At 42.7% G+C, this 18,820-nt stretch overlaps 1 protein-coding gene across 1 annotated transcript in view; it reads left to right on the top strand.

The window, feature by feature from the left end:
* The window catches only part of GLIS1 (GLIS family zinc finger 1), a 77,225-nt gene that overhangs the window by 15,355 nt on the left and 43,050 nt on the right, over window positions 1–18,820 (top strand). The window contains exon 3 of the mRNA XM_063428094.1: window positions 1,211–2,144. Coding sequence (XP_063284164.1) covers window positions 1,211–2,144 — 934 coding nt within the window. The remainder of the gene's footprint in view (window positions 1–1,210; window positions 2,145–18,820) is intronic.

Raw genomic sequence — 18,820 nt, 5'->3', positions numbered from 1 at the left:
AGTAAAAGGCATTTTTCGACTCATTGACTATCCAAGTGGTGTATTGTGAGTTCCGATTGTGTAGTAACGCAGGTTGATGCTAATTTTCCCATCGTGGATTGGGTTAATCGTTCAGCTTCTCTCCCCTCCCTTTCAAGATGAGTGATGTGTGTTAATAATTAGCTTCATTTTCTGTCATTGAGGGCAATTATAAAACAAAGGTAATTAGGAGGATAAATACAAAGAAGAGGTCAAGGGTGATCGTGGATATTCGTTACCTTATTGTGATTCCTATAATGAAGGGATGAGAGATGCTCGTACTTTAGAAATCCGACCTCTCTCAACCTGATCCCTAATGTTTTTCCCAGGAGAAGGAAACATGCTCGTTAGGAACAAGTCTATTGTCACGGTCACACAGCCTGGTCTTGTTCTGGCCAAATTGGCCATATCTTAAAGTCATGTCTCATTGTATAGAGCTAGCTGATACAGACTCATCTGGGTTATTGTATCCAGGGATGCTTCAAGTCACCATTTAGCTTGTGCAGTTTTTAAAAGTCGGCTAACCTACATTTACTAAATTGCACACATAAGGCAAAAAGTATCTTTAAAATTTTTTAATATTTCCGTAGAAATCCTAAACAACTTTTCCCCCATCCACCCACCCCATTTCTTTTCTGTATCCCTAACCCTTCCCAATGTTACATACCTCTGAAAAAAGTAAATAAACTTTAAATTACAAAAGGAAATCCTAAAAATTCAGTCTGTCTAGCATTGTGTGTTATCAGCAGTGAAATAGGTTTATAGTGAACATCAGACCATGATTATTAGTATACATCCTTCCTTTACTGCCTGATGTTAAGATATATGTATACAGAAACTAATGAGTAAAATTCTGATAGGTGTCATACACAGCTGTGCAATGCCATTACAATGTAAAGCAGTATGATCCCAGACTGCATTTTAGTATGATGAAAGATAAGTCATATTTATGTGCATAGCAATGTGTAGAATCCTGAGTGTCTGTGTTTGCTACTTGCAGAGAATTATGGGAATTAGAGTCCAAAAAAAGCTGGAGGGCTATAGCTGGATACCAAGAGTCTTTAATGCTTGGTGTAAAATACACCTTGGTCTACAATAAATACTTCACCCACGGTTGCCCACTAAATTTTACCTCTGTCCCTCTCTGTTTTGTCATCTATTTTGGTTATTCACTTCCTCTCTCTTCCTGTAGGTTTCATAATTCCTCGCTGTGCCTGAATGGAGCTCACCAGAGAGATCGCATCAAACAAGAGAATCCCTGCAAATTCTCTCACCTGTCAACCCCAGGTCGTCAGATCCACTCAGACGGCCCCGAGCTAAAGTCAATTCTGCTCTCTGACACAGCCGTGTCACACAATGGATTCAAGAACTGTCTGTCATCATACTTTTTAGACAGCCCTTTCCAAGGGACACAGCTAGGCAACAGTAACCATTCTCCAGACAGATATCAGTCTAGTAATGGGAAAAGGAGGTGTTCCTCTTCCAACGAAGGAGTTGAAATAGTGGGAATTTTGCAAAAATCTCTTCCTTCCTGTATTAATGGACTTTGTGTATCCCCACCAAGAATATTCTCTCACCCTGGAGAGATCACTGATTCAAATCCCACAAAAACACCCCAGTCAGAAGATCAGTGTGGCCTGCCCTCCTCTGCCCTGTGCTTTCCACCCCTCTCAGATGAATGTGAGGACAGTCCTTCTGAGCAGGTGACCGTACCATGCTCAGAAAGCAGCTCAGTTAACCTCATCAGCTCCACCTCTGCTGACTGCAGTAAACTAAGTTTTCTGAAACAAGAGCCACAGGACAATTTCCACCAAGATTTGCTTCCTCCTTATGTTCTCCGTCTTCCACTCGCTATGTCCCCTAAGACGGTGCCAAGTGAAGAGCAAGACAAACTTGGCTCAGGAGTAAGGAAGCAACTATGTCGCTGGATAGACTGCAGTGCCTTTTATGAGCAGCAAGAGGAGCTAGTTAGGCACATCGAGAAGTCCCACATTGACCAGCGTACGGGAGAGGATTTTACGTGTTTCTGGACTGGCTGCACAAGACGGTACAAACCTTTCAATGCACGATACAAACTGCTCATTCACATGAGAGTGCACTCTGGGGAGAAACCCAACAAATGCATGGTGAGTGACTTGCTTCTGAAGCGTGTATGTAAATACTTCCAGTCTCTGGCTTAGACTGGTAATGAATTGAGAATGGGAAAAGTAATGATAAACCGACTAATGGTCAGAGTTGTGGCAGAGAAAAATGGTCAGAGTTGTGGCAGCTGACATTTAATGTGGATAAGTGCAAGATAATGCATCTTGGACGTAAAAACCCAAGGGCAGAGTACAGAATATTTGATAGAGTCCTAACCTCAACATCTGAGGAAAGGGATTTAGGGGTAATTATTTCAGATGACTTAAAGGTAGGCAGACAATGTAATAGAGCAGCAGGAAATGCTAGCAGAATGCTTGGTTGTATAGGGAGAGGTATTAGCAGTAGAGCAGGGCCAGTGCGTCCTATAGGCAACTTAGGTAGTTGCCTAGGATGCACTGGCCTGGGGGGCACCAGATTTAAGTGACCGACAGGAGGGAAGCGCACTGCGCTTCCTCTTGCCAGTCACTCAATGTAGCGTGGATGGGCGGCGAGGACCGCGGTACAGGAGCCTCTGTTTACTGTAACCAGCCGCCGACGGACTGACAGGAAGTGCTCACTGACTACATAGGTCAGGCAACGCTACATAGGTAGGAGGCACAACAGAGAGGGAGGACCACTAAGGGGGGAGGGAGGACCACTAAGGAGGGGGAGTGAGAGGATCACCAAGGGGGAGAGGGGGGACTGGAGAGGACCACTAAGGGATTTGGGAAAGGGGGGGGGGAGAGGGAGGCCCACTAAGGGGGTGGGGGAAAAGGAGCACCACTAAGGTGTTGGGGAAAAGGGAGGACCACTAAGTGAGGGAGAGGGGACTGGGGAAGAACACTAAGAGGGGGGAGAGGGAGGACCACTAAGGGGGTGGGGGAGAGGGAGGGCCACTAAGAGGGGAGGAGAGTGAGGACCACTAGGGGGGTGGAGGAGAAGGAGGACCACTTAGGGGTTGGGGAGGAGGACCACTAAGGGTCTTAAGGCTGGGGGGGGGGGGGGAATGAGAGGACCACTAAGGGGGGGAGAGGGAAGTGAGAGGACCACTGAGTGGGGGGGTGAGAGGACCACCAAAGGGGTACAGGAGATGACGACTAGGAGGGGGGAAGACCACTAAGGGACATGAAGGGGAGAGTTTCACTGAGGGACAGGGAAGAGAGGGGAAAGACCACTAAGGGACAGGGGCAGGGGAAGGGGGGGTAGGGGAGATCACTAAGGGACAGGGCAGGTGGGGAGAGCACTAATGGACTGGAGGGGAGGGAAGATCACTAATTGATACGAGGGGAGAGCACTATTAAAAAAAAAGAGCTGTTTCCCTCTCAGCCCCTATCCTACCCCACAAACCCTCTCTTTTACACTACACACATACACGGTGCATCCTTACACATACACAGAAACACACAATGCATCCCTACTCACACACAGACACCCCAAAACAAACAATGCATCCCTTATGCACATACACACACACAAACACTGCTTCTCTTACACACACAGAAACAAAATGCATCTCTTACACACACGCAATGTACCCCTTACAGACACACAATGCATTAAATTACATACACAGAAACACACCTTGCATTCCTTACACAAACACCCAGAAAACCACAATGCATTCCTTACACACAAACACACACTGCATCCCCTATACCAGTGGCGTACACATGACCCATGGGGCCCCGGTGCGAAAATTGATCCGTGGGTCCCCCCCCTCGCACTTACTCTGCGCGGGCCGGGGCAGCAGCACATGGCGGCGGGCACCTGGTCGCAGGGGTTGCAGGGCTGCGATCGCGGTATGTACGCCAGTGCATGCAGATGCACACACACTTAAAGGACCACTACAGACACCCAGATCACATCAGCTCAATGAAGTGGTCTGGGTGTCAGGTCCCTCTAGTTTTAACCCTGCAGCTGAAAGCATGGCAGTTTCAGAGAAACTGTTATGTTTCACTGAGGGTTAATCCAGCATCTAGTGGCTGTCTCACTGACAGCCGCTAGAGGCACTTCCGCCATTTTAAGACACTGAATGTCCATAGGAAAGCATTGAGTAATGCTTTCCTATGGGCGGTTTGAATGCGTGCGCGGCTCTTGCCGTGCATGCGCATTCGGAGCTGAGAGGCGGAGGGATCCCCAGCGCCATGGGAGTCCGGCGCTGGAGAAAGGTAAGTGCTGAAGACACACACACACACTCTCACGAACAAATGCATACACACTAGCTAACAGACACACACATTTACTGACAGAGACACACTCAGCGGCAGACATACATACACACTCCCTTACAAAACATACACTCTCACTGACAAACACACACTCACTAACAGACATCAAACAGACTCACTAACACACACACACAAACACACTCAGTAACAGACACACACAGTAACACACTCACTGACACTCACTAGCAGACACACACAAACACAAACACCAACACTCACACTAACACACACACACACACACACACACTAACACTCACACACACACACTCACTCACACTAACACTCACACACACTAACACTCACTCACACACACTAACACTCACTCACACACACACTAACACTCACTCACACACACTAACACTCACTCACACACACACTCACTAACACTCACTCACACACACTCACTAACACTCACTCACACACACTAACACTCACTCACACACACAAACACTCACACACACTAACACTCACACACACTAACACACACACACACACTAACACTCACACTAACTCACACACACTAACACTCACACACACTCACTCACACACACTAACACTCACACTAACTCACACTCACACTAACTCACACACACACTCACTCACACACACTAACTCACACACACTAACACTCACACACACACTCACTCACACACACTAACACTCACTCACACACACTAACACTCACACACACACACTCACTCACTAACACTCACTCACACACACTAACACTCACACTAACTCACACACACTAACACTCACACACACACACACACACACACACACACTAACACTCACTCACACACACTAACTCACACACACACTCACTCACACACACTAACACTCACACTAACTCACACACACTAACACTCACACACACTTACACATGTTTTTTTTTAAATTTAATCCCCCCAGCCTCCCTACCTTTTGGAGTGCTGAGGGGATTCCCTGGGGTCCAGTGGTGCTGCTGGGCTCCTGGGGGGGCGGTCACCCGGCGGGCAGTCAGGCTGGCCGGTGCGCGAGGGAGCACTCTCCCCTGAGTGCTTCCTCTTCAGCTCCCTCGCGCGCCGCGTAGGGATGCCGGCGCCGGAAGATGACGTCATCTTCCGGCTCCGGTATCAGTGCGGTGCGCGAGGGAGCTGAAGAGGAAGCACTCAGGGGAGAGTGCTCCCTCGCGCACCGGCCAGCCTGACTGCCCGCCGGGTGTAAGCAGGGCCAGCCTCGGGGGGCCCGGAGGTGGCCGGCTTCAGGGCCCCCCAGGAGAAGAGGCTGGCCCAGAGCGTACATACCGGGTCGCAGGGCGGCCGGGCCCCCTGGTGGGCCGGGCCCGGTTACAGCCGCTACCCCTGCGACCCTGGTATGTACGCCACTGCCCTATACACACACTACATCCCTTAAACAAATTGGTATTCCTACACACTACATTACATAAGAACACACACACATTACATCCTCTACAATAACACATAACACATCCCCTACACACATACACTCCACTCCCTGTGACTGTGAGCGAACTCAAAGGTGGGCCATGTAAGTGGACTTATGGGCGGGCCATGTAGGCATAATCACGGTCAGGCCCTGGGGGCCCAGACCTTGAGCTGTGTAGCTGGCTGGGCCTTGGTCTTCAGGACCATTCAGGGAGCACTGCTGAAATGTTACCTGCATGATCCCAGTATCTGCTGCACAGCGTAAGCAAGACTAATGACGCTCACACTGTTCTGCCCCAGGTGTCCCCAGATACGGAACACCAGGGAACTAAAGCCAAAGGTGGGTCAGGACCCCAAAATCAGGACTGTCCCGACAAAAGCAGGCTTGTTGGAAGGGCTGAATAAGAACTGTTGCTGGTCTGAAACAAGTCAGGCTGCTTTCTAGCTATCCTCCTGTTTGTACAAGAATGATTTAGGATTAAATCATAATTTACATTCATTGTATACTTTCATATTACTAAAATATTTTTAGAATTTTAGTTTTTGCCATCTTTTCTTTGTAAGTATTAACTCCAACAGGAAAAGTGTTGTCCTCACTAAGAAATAATAATGATGATTACAATTACAAGGCAACAGATAATATTTTTTTTAAATGATCAGAACTTTGTATAAATGCAGGATATAAAACACATGAATAGAATAAAGAAGTGCTCTAGTGTAGTGATTACCACCATATTTTCTTAGAAAAGGATTACGTTCCTATGGGGCCTTTGCAGTTTAGCAGTTAAGGAAACCTATGGTTCCAGGGTCCCTGCCTTACCTCTGGGCCCTAGGTAACTCAAATAGGAATGGTTGATGGGATCAAACAAATTCATTGTCCCAAGGCCCCTGTCTGACACCTGGGCCCTAGCCACCTAGGGTTGCCTTTTGGTTAATCCTGCTCTGATTTTTGTACATGTAACTTCCTAATGTGGCCGCCGGAATGCAGCCCAAGAAGCACATAATAAGAACCACCGATCTAGACTTCTGTTTGGTTTTCCTTGTGGGAGATGCAAACCATAGGTTTCTAAAGATGTCTCCAGGAATTAGTCTAAATAAATATGGCCATCAGCAATAGATAGAACAGCTTAGTCATAAGAAGAGCCTTTCTTGCATAATACCTCTTGAAAGACTCCAAAACCATCTGTGTGATAGGCACAGGAATTTAGAAAGCTTGGCTATTTGAAGACAGGAAATAGATGAGACATTTTGTTTGAAAGTAAATGGTCCTATAAAATGCCAGTTAATATGTTTATGATGGGTTCCTTGAGTAGCGTCCAGTGCTAAGACGCTCAAAGACCCATCTGCTCCCAATTACTGGACTTTTCTGATTCAACTCACACAAGGAAGTCCTGATTTGTATGTATCTACCAGTCTCTTCCACTCATCTCTCTTTAAGTATTGCCGTTAAACTGTGTCCATCTTCATCGCTTGTGTTTTTCAGTATTGAGAGGAAACCACCTAATCTCTCAGCAATATCCTGTTATGTTTCATACTTAACTTGTGTTGTTTTAGTTTTATTGCATTTGAAATTTATCTGCATTATAATCAGAAGTATATCCAAGTAAAATAATGATGCAATGCTTCCGAGCCCTTTATGTTCAAAGATTAATTTCCCTTCTTTTCTTAAATTCGCTGTTCCAGACAATTGTAATTTTGATTGTCTGAGACAGCACAAATTAGCAGAGTTAATATGTTCTTATAGAAGGACATAATAACCCCTCTTCTAGAAGTTCATTTCATTCAGTAATACACAGAACGGCAGAATGGACTAGATGGGATTATTGGGATAAAATGTATAAATTGTTTCCGTTTCATCTTCTCTGCCTAAACAGGGATGTAGATATCGAATGGATCATTCTCTAAGCGGAAGTGAAAAGACTGATGAACAGTAATGTAGAACTGTAATGATGTTAGTTGCAGGGTAGGTTGGTATGATGTCTCCTTTTCCGTTGGACAGAACCCTCTTTGACACTTTTGCCGAATTACTTGCTTCCTACAGATAAACAGATCAATTTATACAATGCCGTGAATTAGTGTTGATTGTTAATCTCAATGTAAAACCAATTTATTTTATTTATTTATAAAAAAAATGCTGTGAGAAGAGCTTACTCTCAAGCAGATCTTTGTCCAGATAGTAACTGTGGGTGTTGAAAGGATGAGGTGGAGTTGGAGATATATGTATTATGAAGATATCAGTTATTCTGTGGGTCTTAAAGAATTTTAGGTTATTAGGGATAAATGTGGGTCATGAACTGGAACCCAATTTATAGGTGTATGACTAATATTATTGCATATAGCCAAATGCTTGGGGTTTTCTGGCTCCTTTGCTTAGAAGGGGAGAGTTTTTGTACCTAGAACCAGCAGACTGGGCAATCCCTGGTCCTAAACTAAGGTCAGTGTCAGAGGTGGCTGGTGACGTTTAAAGGTGGTGGGGCACTGCCCCCAGACTTCTTGCGATCTACCCACTTAAGCCTATGAGATGTCATGCCCTGTTTAAAACCAGATGCATCTCAGGTCATCAATAAAGGGGATAATCAAAACTGCAGATATAATTATGACAAAATCCTATTTTTTCTGACACACACTTACCAGTACTCTTTGCAATGCCACAATGCCAATATAATTTATTTATAAAAAAACAGAGGAGTATTAGGCACCTGATGCGAATACCCAGCGAATGCCCTGCATGCATCTAAGCTTCATCATGGAAAATCATAATTTTTCTCTATGCTTTCCTATGGGCTTCCGCGCTGCTTGACCTAGTTTTAGTTGGTTAGGGTGGATTTAACCCCGCAATGTAAACATGGACGTTCGTAAAAAAAAATTATCTTAAAAGGAGAGAACCACTGCACCCAGACCACTTCATTAAGATGAAATAGTCTGAGTGACTATAATGTCCCTTTAAAGAGACTTTCTAAGCACCAAACCCATTTCATTTTAATGTTTAATATGTTCCTTTTTATTTCATTAGATTGGTGAGTTGAAGACATTAATGTAAATTTTGAGAACGTGAAGTATAAATTCATAATATGAGTAGGCGGTAATATCTCTTTAACACCAAAGACAGTTCAGCACTCAGAGACTTCATATCTTATCAAACTCAAAAAATAGATATGTTAGCTCAGAAACACTACAGCTCATCTAAATTGAAGCTGTGTTTATAATGTTGCCTTAGCTTTAATCCCGGACACAATGAATGAAGTGTGTGTCGTTTTTTTCAATTTCTCATATAAAATTCTGTGTTGACTTGATGTATTCTGGTATCCAACTTCTCGGATTCAGTTCAATATTTGAGTCACACGGATTTTGGCAAAGTTCAGTAAGTGGTCCAAGAAAAACAGACAGAATTTCCAGCAACACAATTGCACACAAAAAACTGTCTGGCACAAAACTAGGGTATGGCTTTAGTGACTATTCTGAAATAAATTAGACACATTTAAGATGTTATGTTTCTATGGTTTGCCCCAATACAAAAAAACATTATATAATGTAAGTGAGTTGTTCTTTATTACCTCCATAGCGTGATCTTTTTATTTTGTTGGTGTATCTTTAATCTTCAGTTATAAATGATCAAACTTTACACTCGAGACATCTCATTTTTCAATAAGATGTCTATGACGTGACTTTTGTGTTACTTTATGTGCAGCGTACAGTGAGGGGAAAAAAGTATTTGATCCCCTGCTGATTTTGAACGATTGTCCACTAACAAATAAATGATCAGTCTATAATTTTAATGGTAGTTGTATTTTAACAGTGAGAGACAGAATAACCCAACACATTTTTTTCCAGAAAAATGTATATCAAAAAAGTTATAAATTGATTTGCATGTCAATGAGTGAAAAAATTATATTACCCCTTTCGACTTAGTACTTGTTGGCAAAACTCTTGTTGGCAATCGCAGAGGTCAGACGTTTCTTGTAGTTGGCCACCAGGTTTGCACACATCTCAGGAGGGATTTTGTCCCACTCCTCTTTGCAGATCCTCTCCAAGTCCTTAAGTTTTCGAAGCTGACGTTTTGTAACTTGAAACTTCAGCTCCCTCCAAAGATTCTCTATGGGATTAAAGTATGTAGACTGGCTAGGCCACTCCTGGGCCTTAATGTGCTTCTTCTTGAGTCTCTTCTTTGTTGCCTTGGCTGTGTATATCTGGGTCATTGTCATGCTGGAATACCCATCTACGTCCCATATTCAATGTCCTGGCTGAGGGAAGATGGTTCTCACCCAAGATTTGACGGTACATGGCTCAATTTTGGTCTCATCTGACCACAACACTTTCACCCAGTTCTCCTCTGAATCACTGAGATGTTCATTGGCAAACTTCAGACTGGCCTGTACATGGGGGACCTTGTGAGCGCTTCAGGATTTCAGTCCTTCACGGCGTAGTGTGTTACAAATTGTTTTCTTGGTGACTGTGGTCCCAGCTGCCTTGAGCTCATTAACATTCATAAGATCAATTTATAACTTTTTGACATATATTTTTCTGGATTTTTTTGTTATTCTGTCTCTCACTGTTAAAATACAACTACCATTAAAATTATAGACTAATCATTTCTTTGTCAGTGGGCAAAACGTTCAAAACCAGCAGGGGATGAAATACATTTTTTCCCCTCACTGTATAGAGGCATATTAACATTATATAATTTAATATCAGCATGTATGTATGTTTGTATACATGTCTTTGTATGAACAAATTTGTGTGTTTTTGGGAGGAAGAGAAATGTACGTATTGTATGCCACAGAAAATTGTCAGGAAAAGAAGATCTAGGAAGGAAGGCAACTGGTGAAAGTTCAATGGCAAAAGAAAGTTATTACTTATACAAAAATGAGAAAAAAGCAGAAAATAACAGTTGATAACAACAGTGAACTGTGAAAAACAAGGTTCTTTTAAGCTTAAGCTCTTTTATCTTCTGCTCACCTACCCCCATGGTGCACAGGGTTCCACCTCCAACTGATCAACATACTAAAAATAAAGAAATGTTAGAGCATGTCCTTATCAGCATATTGTGTTAATGTATCAGTGTAAAAAGCAGCAACATTTCAAGCTTGTTATCGTCCAAACTTTGTTAATTTTTACACTAAAGATACTATGATAAAAGGACAATGTGCTGAAAAGGATGCGTTGGAACATTAATTTATTGTGAAAAATGATGTACGTGATATTAGGATGGTGAGGATATTTTTGTCATCAAATCTTCAAACATTACAAAACAATTATTGGACTTTTCCATGTGTCTGGAGGGAAAACGACCACCAAGGCACACAATTTATTATGCAAATTAGTAGGAGCATGATGGATAGCATATGTCTCTTCCAACCAATGAGGAACTACTGAAAATAGTTGGAAGACCCAATTCTGGACATTGAACTATTGTTGTTGGAGATTAGTAATTAGTACATTCATTAAAATGTTGAACATTCTGCCTTCCTTGAAAGCCATGCTGTTTAAGTTCATTGTTGTGTATATGATGTTTTTTGGGGGTCCACAATAATATACATCTGAGATGTTTGTCAAATGCTGTAAGACTTAATACTTAATGTCCAATAGCATTAAACCATGACTTCCTATTTGTATCCTTGTGGCCTACTGATCAAGCCATTCCTATAAGCCTTCAACCTCTCTCTATATTGCCGTGTGAAATCTACCATGGAGTCATTTTACATTGTTTTTTATTATGTAGACTTTATTCTGTTTTCACTGTAATATCCTGAGGATAATTGGAATTTCTACTAACAATGAAGAGTTTATCCTCTTGAAATGCTCCATATAATTCCGTTTGTTTATAAAGGAATATTGTATCTGGAATTCACTTAATGAAAAGAAGAGAGAATTCATCTGGCCACAGTCAGTAGGGTGGATAAGTAGTAATTCTCACACATGGCCATTCTATAGATTCAGGCCACACTAATAAGGTCAATGTCACTTTAGTAATAGTTGTGTCAGTGTGTCTAATGGATGCTTCTCTTATTACTTTTGTCTCTGGTCTTCACTTCTGAATATCCTGATCACCTTGATCATGCTGAGACCTTTTAATCTTCTGACCGTTTAGCCTCCTTGGCTAAATTGGCAGTTTGCATGACGATCTATTTATTCTAACCTTGGATAATCAAGGTTTACATGCTAAATTGTTTAACATTATTTTGGAATTACAGCTTGTTATCTAAAGACCAAAAATAAAATTATCAAATAAATGTAAAAAAAATTTGGTTCCATGCAAAACATAGTCTTCTACACGACACTTTTACAAGGATAGCTTTCCTCTTCACCTGTCTTGACTTTCTCAACGACATCTTCCGATCTTCCACGTCCCAGACCGCGTTAATTTTGGCGCCCTTGATCGGTCAGTGATCTCACTTAACCTGCCAATGCTATGACTTACTTAGAATTCTATTAATGAGTATGTAATGCTTTGGACGCCTGAGTGGTGAAATAGTAAGTGTGGTTGATACAGGAGCAACTGTTATGTAAGCTGTCAGTTTTACTGGCCTTATAGTTTCAATTTGCAGTTTTAACACATAGATCCCAGGGGATGACGTACTATTGCAGCCGTACATTTATTTATTTTAATGTTAAACAATTATTTCTGCAATTAGTTCATTGCTATGCATGAAAAATATCAGCTAAAAAAACAAACATTCAAACTAACAGTTTTCTAACTATGGTATGACTGTATTTTTATATTATAGACAGTTCTAAACACAAACATACTTAGCACCATATGGACCCTAAGTTGGTACATACCCATATGTAAGTAATTTCGTGCCTGGTAGCTTAAATACCTGGGGACATTTTGTAATGCTTCCTATACTTCATAAATGTATATAGAACACATGGGGAAGGAAATACAAATACAATAAAAGAAACCAACAAACATTGAGAGGTTAATAACCCTTTTTGGTTATAATCAGCTTTTTAATTTCTGCAATAATACAACAGTGAAGCATAAAGTGTGTGTAGTCAAACAGTCTCCTACAGGCTGTTCTCCTGCTCTCCCTCACAGCAACTTCAGCGCATGCACTGTAGTTGCTGTGATGACTCCGATGCCAGAGTGTTGTCAGTGAAGCCAGATTGATGCTGTGATTAGAGAGGCGCACGTGCCTTTTTGCTATTCTGTTCGGTAGATTGCATTCCCCTCCTATTTTAGCATTCGACTACTGAACAACTGCACGAACCAGGGACCACCCGGGAGCTTCTTAACACCTATTAACACCTTGGAACGGTTCTCACTGCAGTGTTCTAATTGTTCGTCTGGGTGGTCGCATTTCCTATGAACGACCACGAGGTGGCGGACATCTTGTTCACATGAACGCAGGCAGTGGTGTTTGAGCATGAATCTCATGGAACTATAGTCGGACACAGAAACTCCCGAACACCGCTGGACTTCTATCATTGCCTGCGTTCGGTTCTATACAAGTTAGAAGGGCACTGTTCTGTGGAATCGTTCGTCTGGATGAGGGGAACAAGCTCCAGGATAAGAACATTGACTATGTTCGGTAGATTATTCATTTTTAAACTACCGAATTAGACCGACCGCAAGCCCTGATTCTCTGGAACTGTTTTGGGCATGGGACCATGCGGGCAGTCGGTCAAAGTTAAGACATCCAGGAAATTCCTGAACCCCTGAACTGATCTGGGTGATGTTGGTGATGTTGGTCACACAGATCAGGGCTATCAGGGGGTAACTTTTGTGGGGATTTTGTGTGTTTTAAGGTACTTTTGGGGTGCTTGGAAAATATATGTTTTTTTTCTGTGCTTAGAGATAATTGGATTAGATTAGTACAGTTCCAGATCCAATTATCTCCCAGGCATGTTTGTGGGATTGGAGAACTATATTCACACTCTGGGGATTGCTATAATCACTATCCTCCCTTGGATCACAACACTTGCTCTTATAAGAGCAGCCTGCTTCGCTGTCTGGACTAGGAGAGGTCTACCCACTGGAAGCTGGATCCTGGTCTTGGGTCCAGGTTGGGTGGAGGACAGCGAGACCCCAACCAAGCTGCGGCAGTTTGTGAGGCTTACGGTTGTTATGGGGTTCCAGTGCAGTGCTCACAAGTGCTAGGAAGCAGCGATTGATGGAGGTACCCAGTCAGGGTGCCAGGTGGTCCGTCACAAAATGTAAGATGGGCTAAAGTTGGTTAGAGCTTTATAGGTAAGGGTTAGTATTTTGAATTGACACCTATAGGATACAGGAAGCCAGTGTAAGGATCGACAGAGGAGCGAGGTATGGGAGGAGCGACGGGTGAGAAAGATTAGCCTGGTGGCAGCATGCATTGCCAATTGTAGCGGGACAGTTTGGCTTTTGGGGAGACCAACAAGGAGAGAATTACAGTAATCCATGTGAGAGATTACCAGAGCATGAACAAGCACCTTGGCAGCATCTTGCGTGAGAAAGGGGCTGAAGCGGGTGATAATTTTAAAGGTGGAATTGACAGGTTTTAGCAACATACTGGATAGTTATACCGCTATCTGCAACTTACATCACCCCTTGCCTCTCTGAATTGTCCCCTAACCTAATGTGGACAGTGGATGTGCTGTGAAACCACTGCTATCACTTCCAGCCAGGCAAACAATAGACTGACGATACGGAGGGTTACAGTCCACATGATCATGACTGCAGATGTACAGCACACGTTGTGCACAGCCCTTTAACACTAAATATGGGCCTTTTGAACCAATTCTTTCATGGGGAGTTGAAATTCACTGTTTTGGTTCTTTAAGCTGTAATTTAGGCTAAAATGTTTTTTTCGATGGAATGCTGTTTTTTGCTTCGTTCATACGTATGTTTAAACTTAGACTTGTGAGCACCAACCTTACAGTTTACTCTTATTTAATAACACCCTCCCAGGATTCACATATTACAATGGATAACACACAGCTTACACGCACAAAACGTTGTGGCATATGGCAAACATGCCGATAACAGAGTATGCGCACAGGGGACAGAATCCGATTTGTAACATTCTCTCCGCTTCTCTGACAATAAATCTCATCCCAGCCTGCAAATAATTACTGCCTAGTCAGACTGTGTGGGATTCATACTTTAAGAGTATAATGACCCACTCACTCAAAATTAACTGCCTGTGGCAATACTTCTATAGCCTTTACGAGAGAGGGGAGGGGGGTGAATTATTCTATAGTGAAAAAGATCTGACTGTATACCCACAGTGTCCTGCATGTACTGTGATATAACTCCGATATGTTAATCTTTAGAGGTATATGTCATTCGTCACAAGTGATCCCAGGCCCAAATCCCTCTTGTCAATCCTTTAGTGATTAAAAGCTCTAAATGTTTGATGTAAAAAATTTTGAACAGAGCGTTGCATTGATAAACCTCACAGTAGCATGTCTAAACTACAATAAACGTGTTTAGAAACCAGTGTAAATAAAACAGGTTAGACATGTTATATATTGTCCATCGATTGTTATTTCAATCCACCATCTATAGGAGTTTGGTATACACTTTGAAACATACCAACAAGTACCCACAGAGATGCACAGACAATGTAGCCATTTACAATATCTATCGCTACTTGGATGTGAGTTGTTTGAGTTATAACTCCTTGAACTTTCAGTTCCAGTCCAATAATTCCTTGAACTCTCAGTACCAGTCCAATAATTCCTTGAACTCTCAGTACCAGTCCAATAATTCCTTGAACTCTCAGTACCAGTCCAATAATTCCTTGAACTCTCATCACCAGTCCAATAATTCCTTGAACTCTCAGTACCAGTCCAATAATTCCTTGAACTCTCATCACCAGTCCAATAATTCCTTGAACTCTCAGTACCAGTCCAATAATTCCTTGAACTCTCATCACCAGTCCAAGAAGACTTGGATGCTAGATCTACCAAACAGCCGTTGGAACACTCTGTTAATCAAGGAATGAATATGTGTGATGCCACGGATAATAGCCAGGAAGATAAATTTTTTAGAAAATATCAATATATATTTTCCTTTTTCCTGGTTAACAATTGCAGCATATATAAATGGGTGATAACGAAGAGTAAAGTGACTAGGAAGGGAAAGGGAAACACAATACACAACAACTAAGATAAAGTCAGCAAATATAGACAAACATTAAGATATTAAAAAAGTATAACCACTACAGGCTTGCTGTAGGAAGGTAAGGATGTCAAAAGACATATCTCTTAAGAGGAAATACCCCACAGGCAATAGGAGAATACTAAAAGTTCAGTGGATGTGACAACCCAACTATGGAGAATTAACTAGCAGATACTAGTTACAAACACTATGGCCCTTAGTTACCAGAGCCATCCTCCAAAAATAATTATCAGGAAAAAGGTGTTAGTGAACGGAACTTGCAATAGAATATAAAATCAGCCAGGGCTTAGTAATGTGTCCGAGAAACCAAGCTCCTGGAAGAAACAAATCTCACATTTGGAGAACCTGGAAACAAGTTATAGAACACTAAGTACAAAATAACTATCCAACCGTCCATAGACCAGTAGAACACGACAGCTTGAATCTTTTCATGTGAGACCTAAAACATGGGTAAAGAGACAGAATCAAGCATGATGACCGGAGTCCTACAATCTTTAAAGGGACACTCCAGGCACCCAGACCACTTCTGCTCATTGGAGTGGTCTGGGTGCCAACTCCCACTACCCTTAACCCTGCAAGTGTAATTATTGCAGTTTTTCATAAACTGCAATATTAACATTGCAGGATTAACTCCACCTCTAGTGGCTGTCTATTAGACAGCCACTAGAGGTCACTTCCTTGTTTCTAGCACAGGTTTCCTGTGCTAGAGCGTCGCTGGACGTCCTCACGCTGTGTGAGGACCTCCAGCGTCGCTCAAAACCCCATAGGAAAGCATTGAAATGATTTTTCAATGCTTTCGTATGGGGAGACGTAATGCGCATGCGCGGCATTTCCGCGCATGCGCATTAGGTCTCCTCGGCCGGTGAGCGAGATTAGTCTCGCCCACCGGCCGACGTAATCACTAGGAGGAGCGTCGCGGAGGCGGAGACAGCGGCGAGGGACATCGCCGCTGTCCCAGGTAAGTGACTGAAGGGGTTTTCACCCCTTCAGTAACCGGGGATTGGTGGGTGGGAGGGAGAGGGACCCTCCAGTGCCAGAAAAACAGATCGTTTTTCTGGCACTGGAGTTTCCCTTTAAATTCCTATACAACTAGGGGTGTACCTAGGTTACAGAGGCGGAAAAGGATTTTACCCCACCCACATCCACTTATTGTTAGGGAACTTACAAGCACACACATACATTTATAGAGACACATATAGATACAGAAAGACATTGATATGAATACACAAATACACACAGACACATAAACACACAAACAGACTCCCACAGACACACAGATATATACATGTTACACAAACACACATTGATATACATACACTCAGACTCGGACACGTAAACACAAACACAAACAGAGTCATACACAGACAGACATTCATATACACATTGATACATACGTCCACACACTTACTATTCATTTTTTATTAAAATATTTAAATAATATTTATTTTGTTTTAACACAGAGGTCCTCTCAGCCACACTGTTCTTTCCTTAACATGGAGAGCTGGAGTGGAACTTCATTCCTGATGTCCAGTGGGTAGCTGCCAGGATCTCTCTCACTGACTTCCCAGCTCCCTGCAGCTCTGTACTTTTGCCGGGGCTGGAATGAAGTCATTTAACGGCTTCAGCAGCAGTACAGGGTGCACAAAGAGCTGGGAAATAAGTGTAGAGAGTTCCCAGCAGGTCCTCGGCATACTACTAATGTATTGAGAAAATCCACAAATCAAGGTTAGGCAAGCACAGGTTGGTTCGGTGGGCAAAGGTTTAAGGCCAGAGGCAAACGAGGGGTCTGTACACAGGAAATCCCTTAATCACTGAATAGTAATATACTTGGCAGAGCAAGGACATTTACAAGAGCTCAACTAACATGAGATCACAGAGTAGAGGGTTGTAATGGTGTTATAGGGAGAGGGAGGAATGACACACCAATTGGGGTGGTGTCAGAAATGTGTATCACTCAATGATAGGGAACTCCCATATTGCAGGGCAGTGCACCACGCCATACACATGCCTGAATCCCAAGCACATCCTTCACTGTCCTGGGATCTAGGTTGAATCTCTGAGGAAGCTGATCACATGCCTGAACATAAAGGCATCCAAAAACGGTGTGGACAGCTCTGCACCTCCAGGCTTGCACTGAGCAGTAACCTTAGGCCTGGCTAGTAGCTTAGGACTTGAAGTTACGAGTGCACAACTAATCCACCAGTCAAATATAAACATAAATAATTATCCATGCATATAGCTAGCTACTGAAAGACACACCTTCCTAATCACACAGACATACAGTGCACACAGAGACACTCTGAATCAGCTGTTCCAATAATGTCTGAACTAGTGCTACCTGGGTCCACAGGGCCCACTTTGAATCCTTATGAGCCAGCCCTGTGTAACTTTTTTATGTAATGTGCCAGATACGCATCACATGCACCAAATAATCTGTTTTTTTATTATTACTATTATTATTACTTTCTATTACTATGATTAATATAAAGTACCAACATATTCTGCAGCTTTGTACAGTTGGGGGAAAAGGCAGTACCATATACGCAGACCAATACAAGGGCCCACGCTCTTTTATACAAAGTACTCATCTAGATAGCCCTTGAACTTACAATTCAAGGGTTAAGGGTTATGAAAAGGTTGTGAACTTGGTAATAGAGTGGCTAAACCCAGTAATTACTTCTTTCATTTATATCAGGAGGTTCCAGGGGCAGAATAGACCCAATACTTTTACTTTGGTCGCAATCATTGCGGTATCATCTATTGGATGTAATGCAGGCAAATCCTCACAAATTGCATAACTCGGCCCTTAAGGAAAATAACTTGCAGCTTCCTAAATTATTAATACAAGTTCTACAAGCTAATTGCCATCTGGAAACGTTATTCTAAGCCTTTAGCTGCAAAACTGTTTCCTAAAAAAAAGGGCA

Source organism: Pelobates fuscus, chromosome 7, assembly GCF_036172605.1.
Source record: "Pelobates fuscus isolate aPelFus1 chromosome 7, aPelFus1.pri, whole genome shotgun sequence".
NCBI lineage: Eukaryota > Metazoa > Chordata > Amphibia > Anura > Pelobatidae > Pelobates > Pelobates fuscus.
This window is presented reverse-complemented; position numbering and strand designations above follow the sequence as displayed.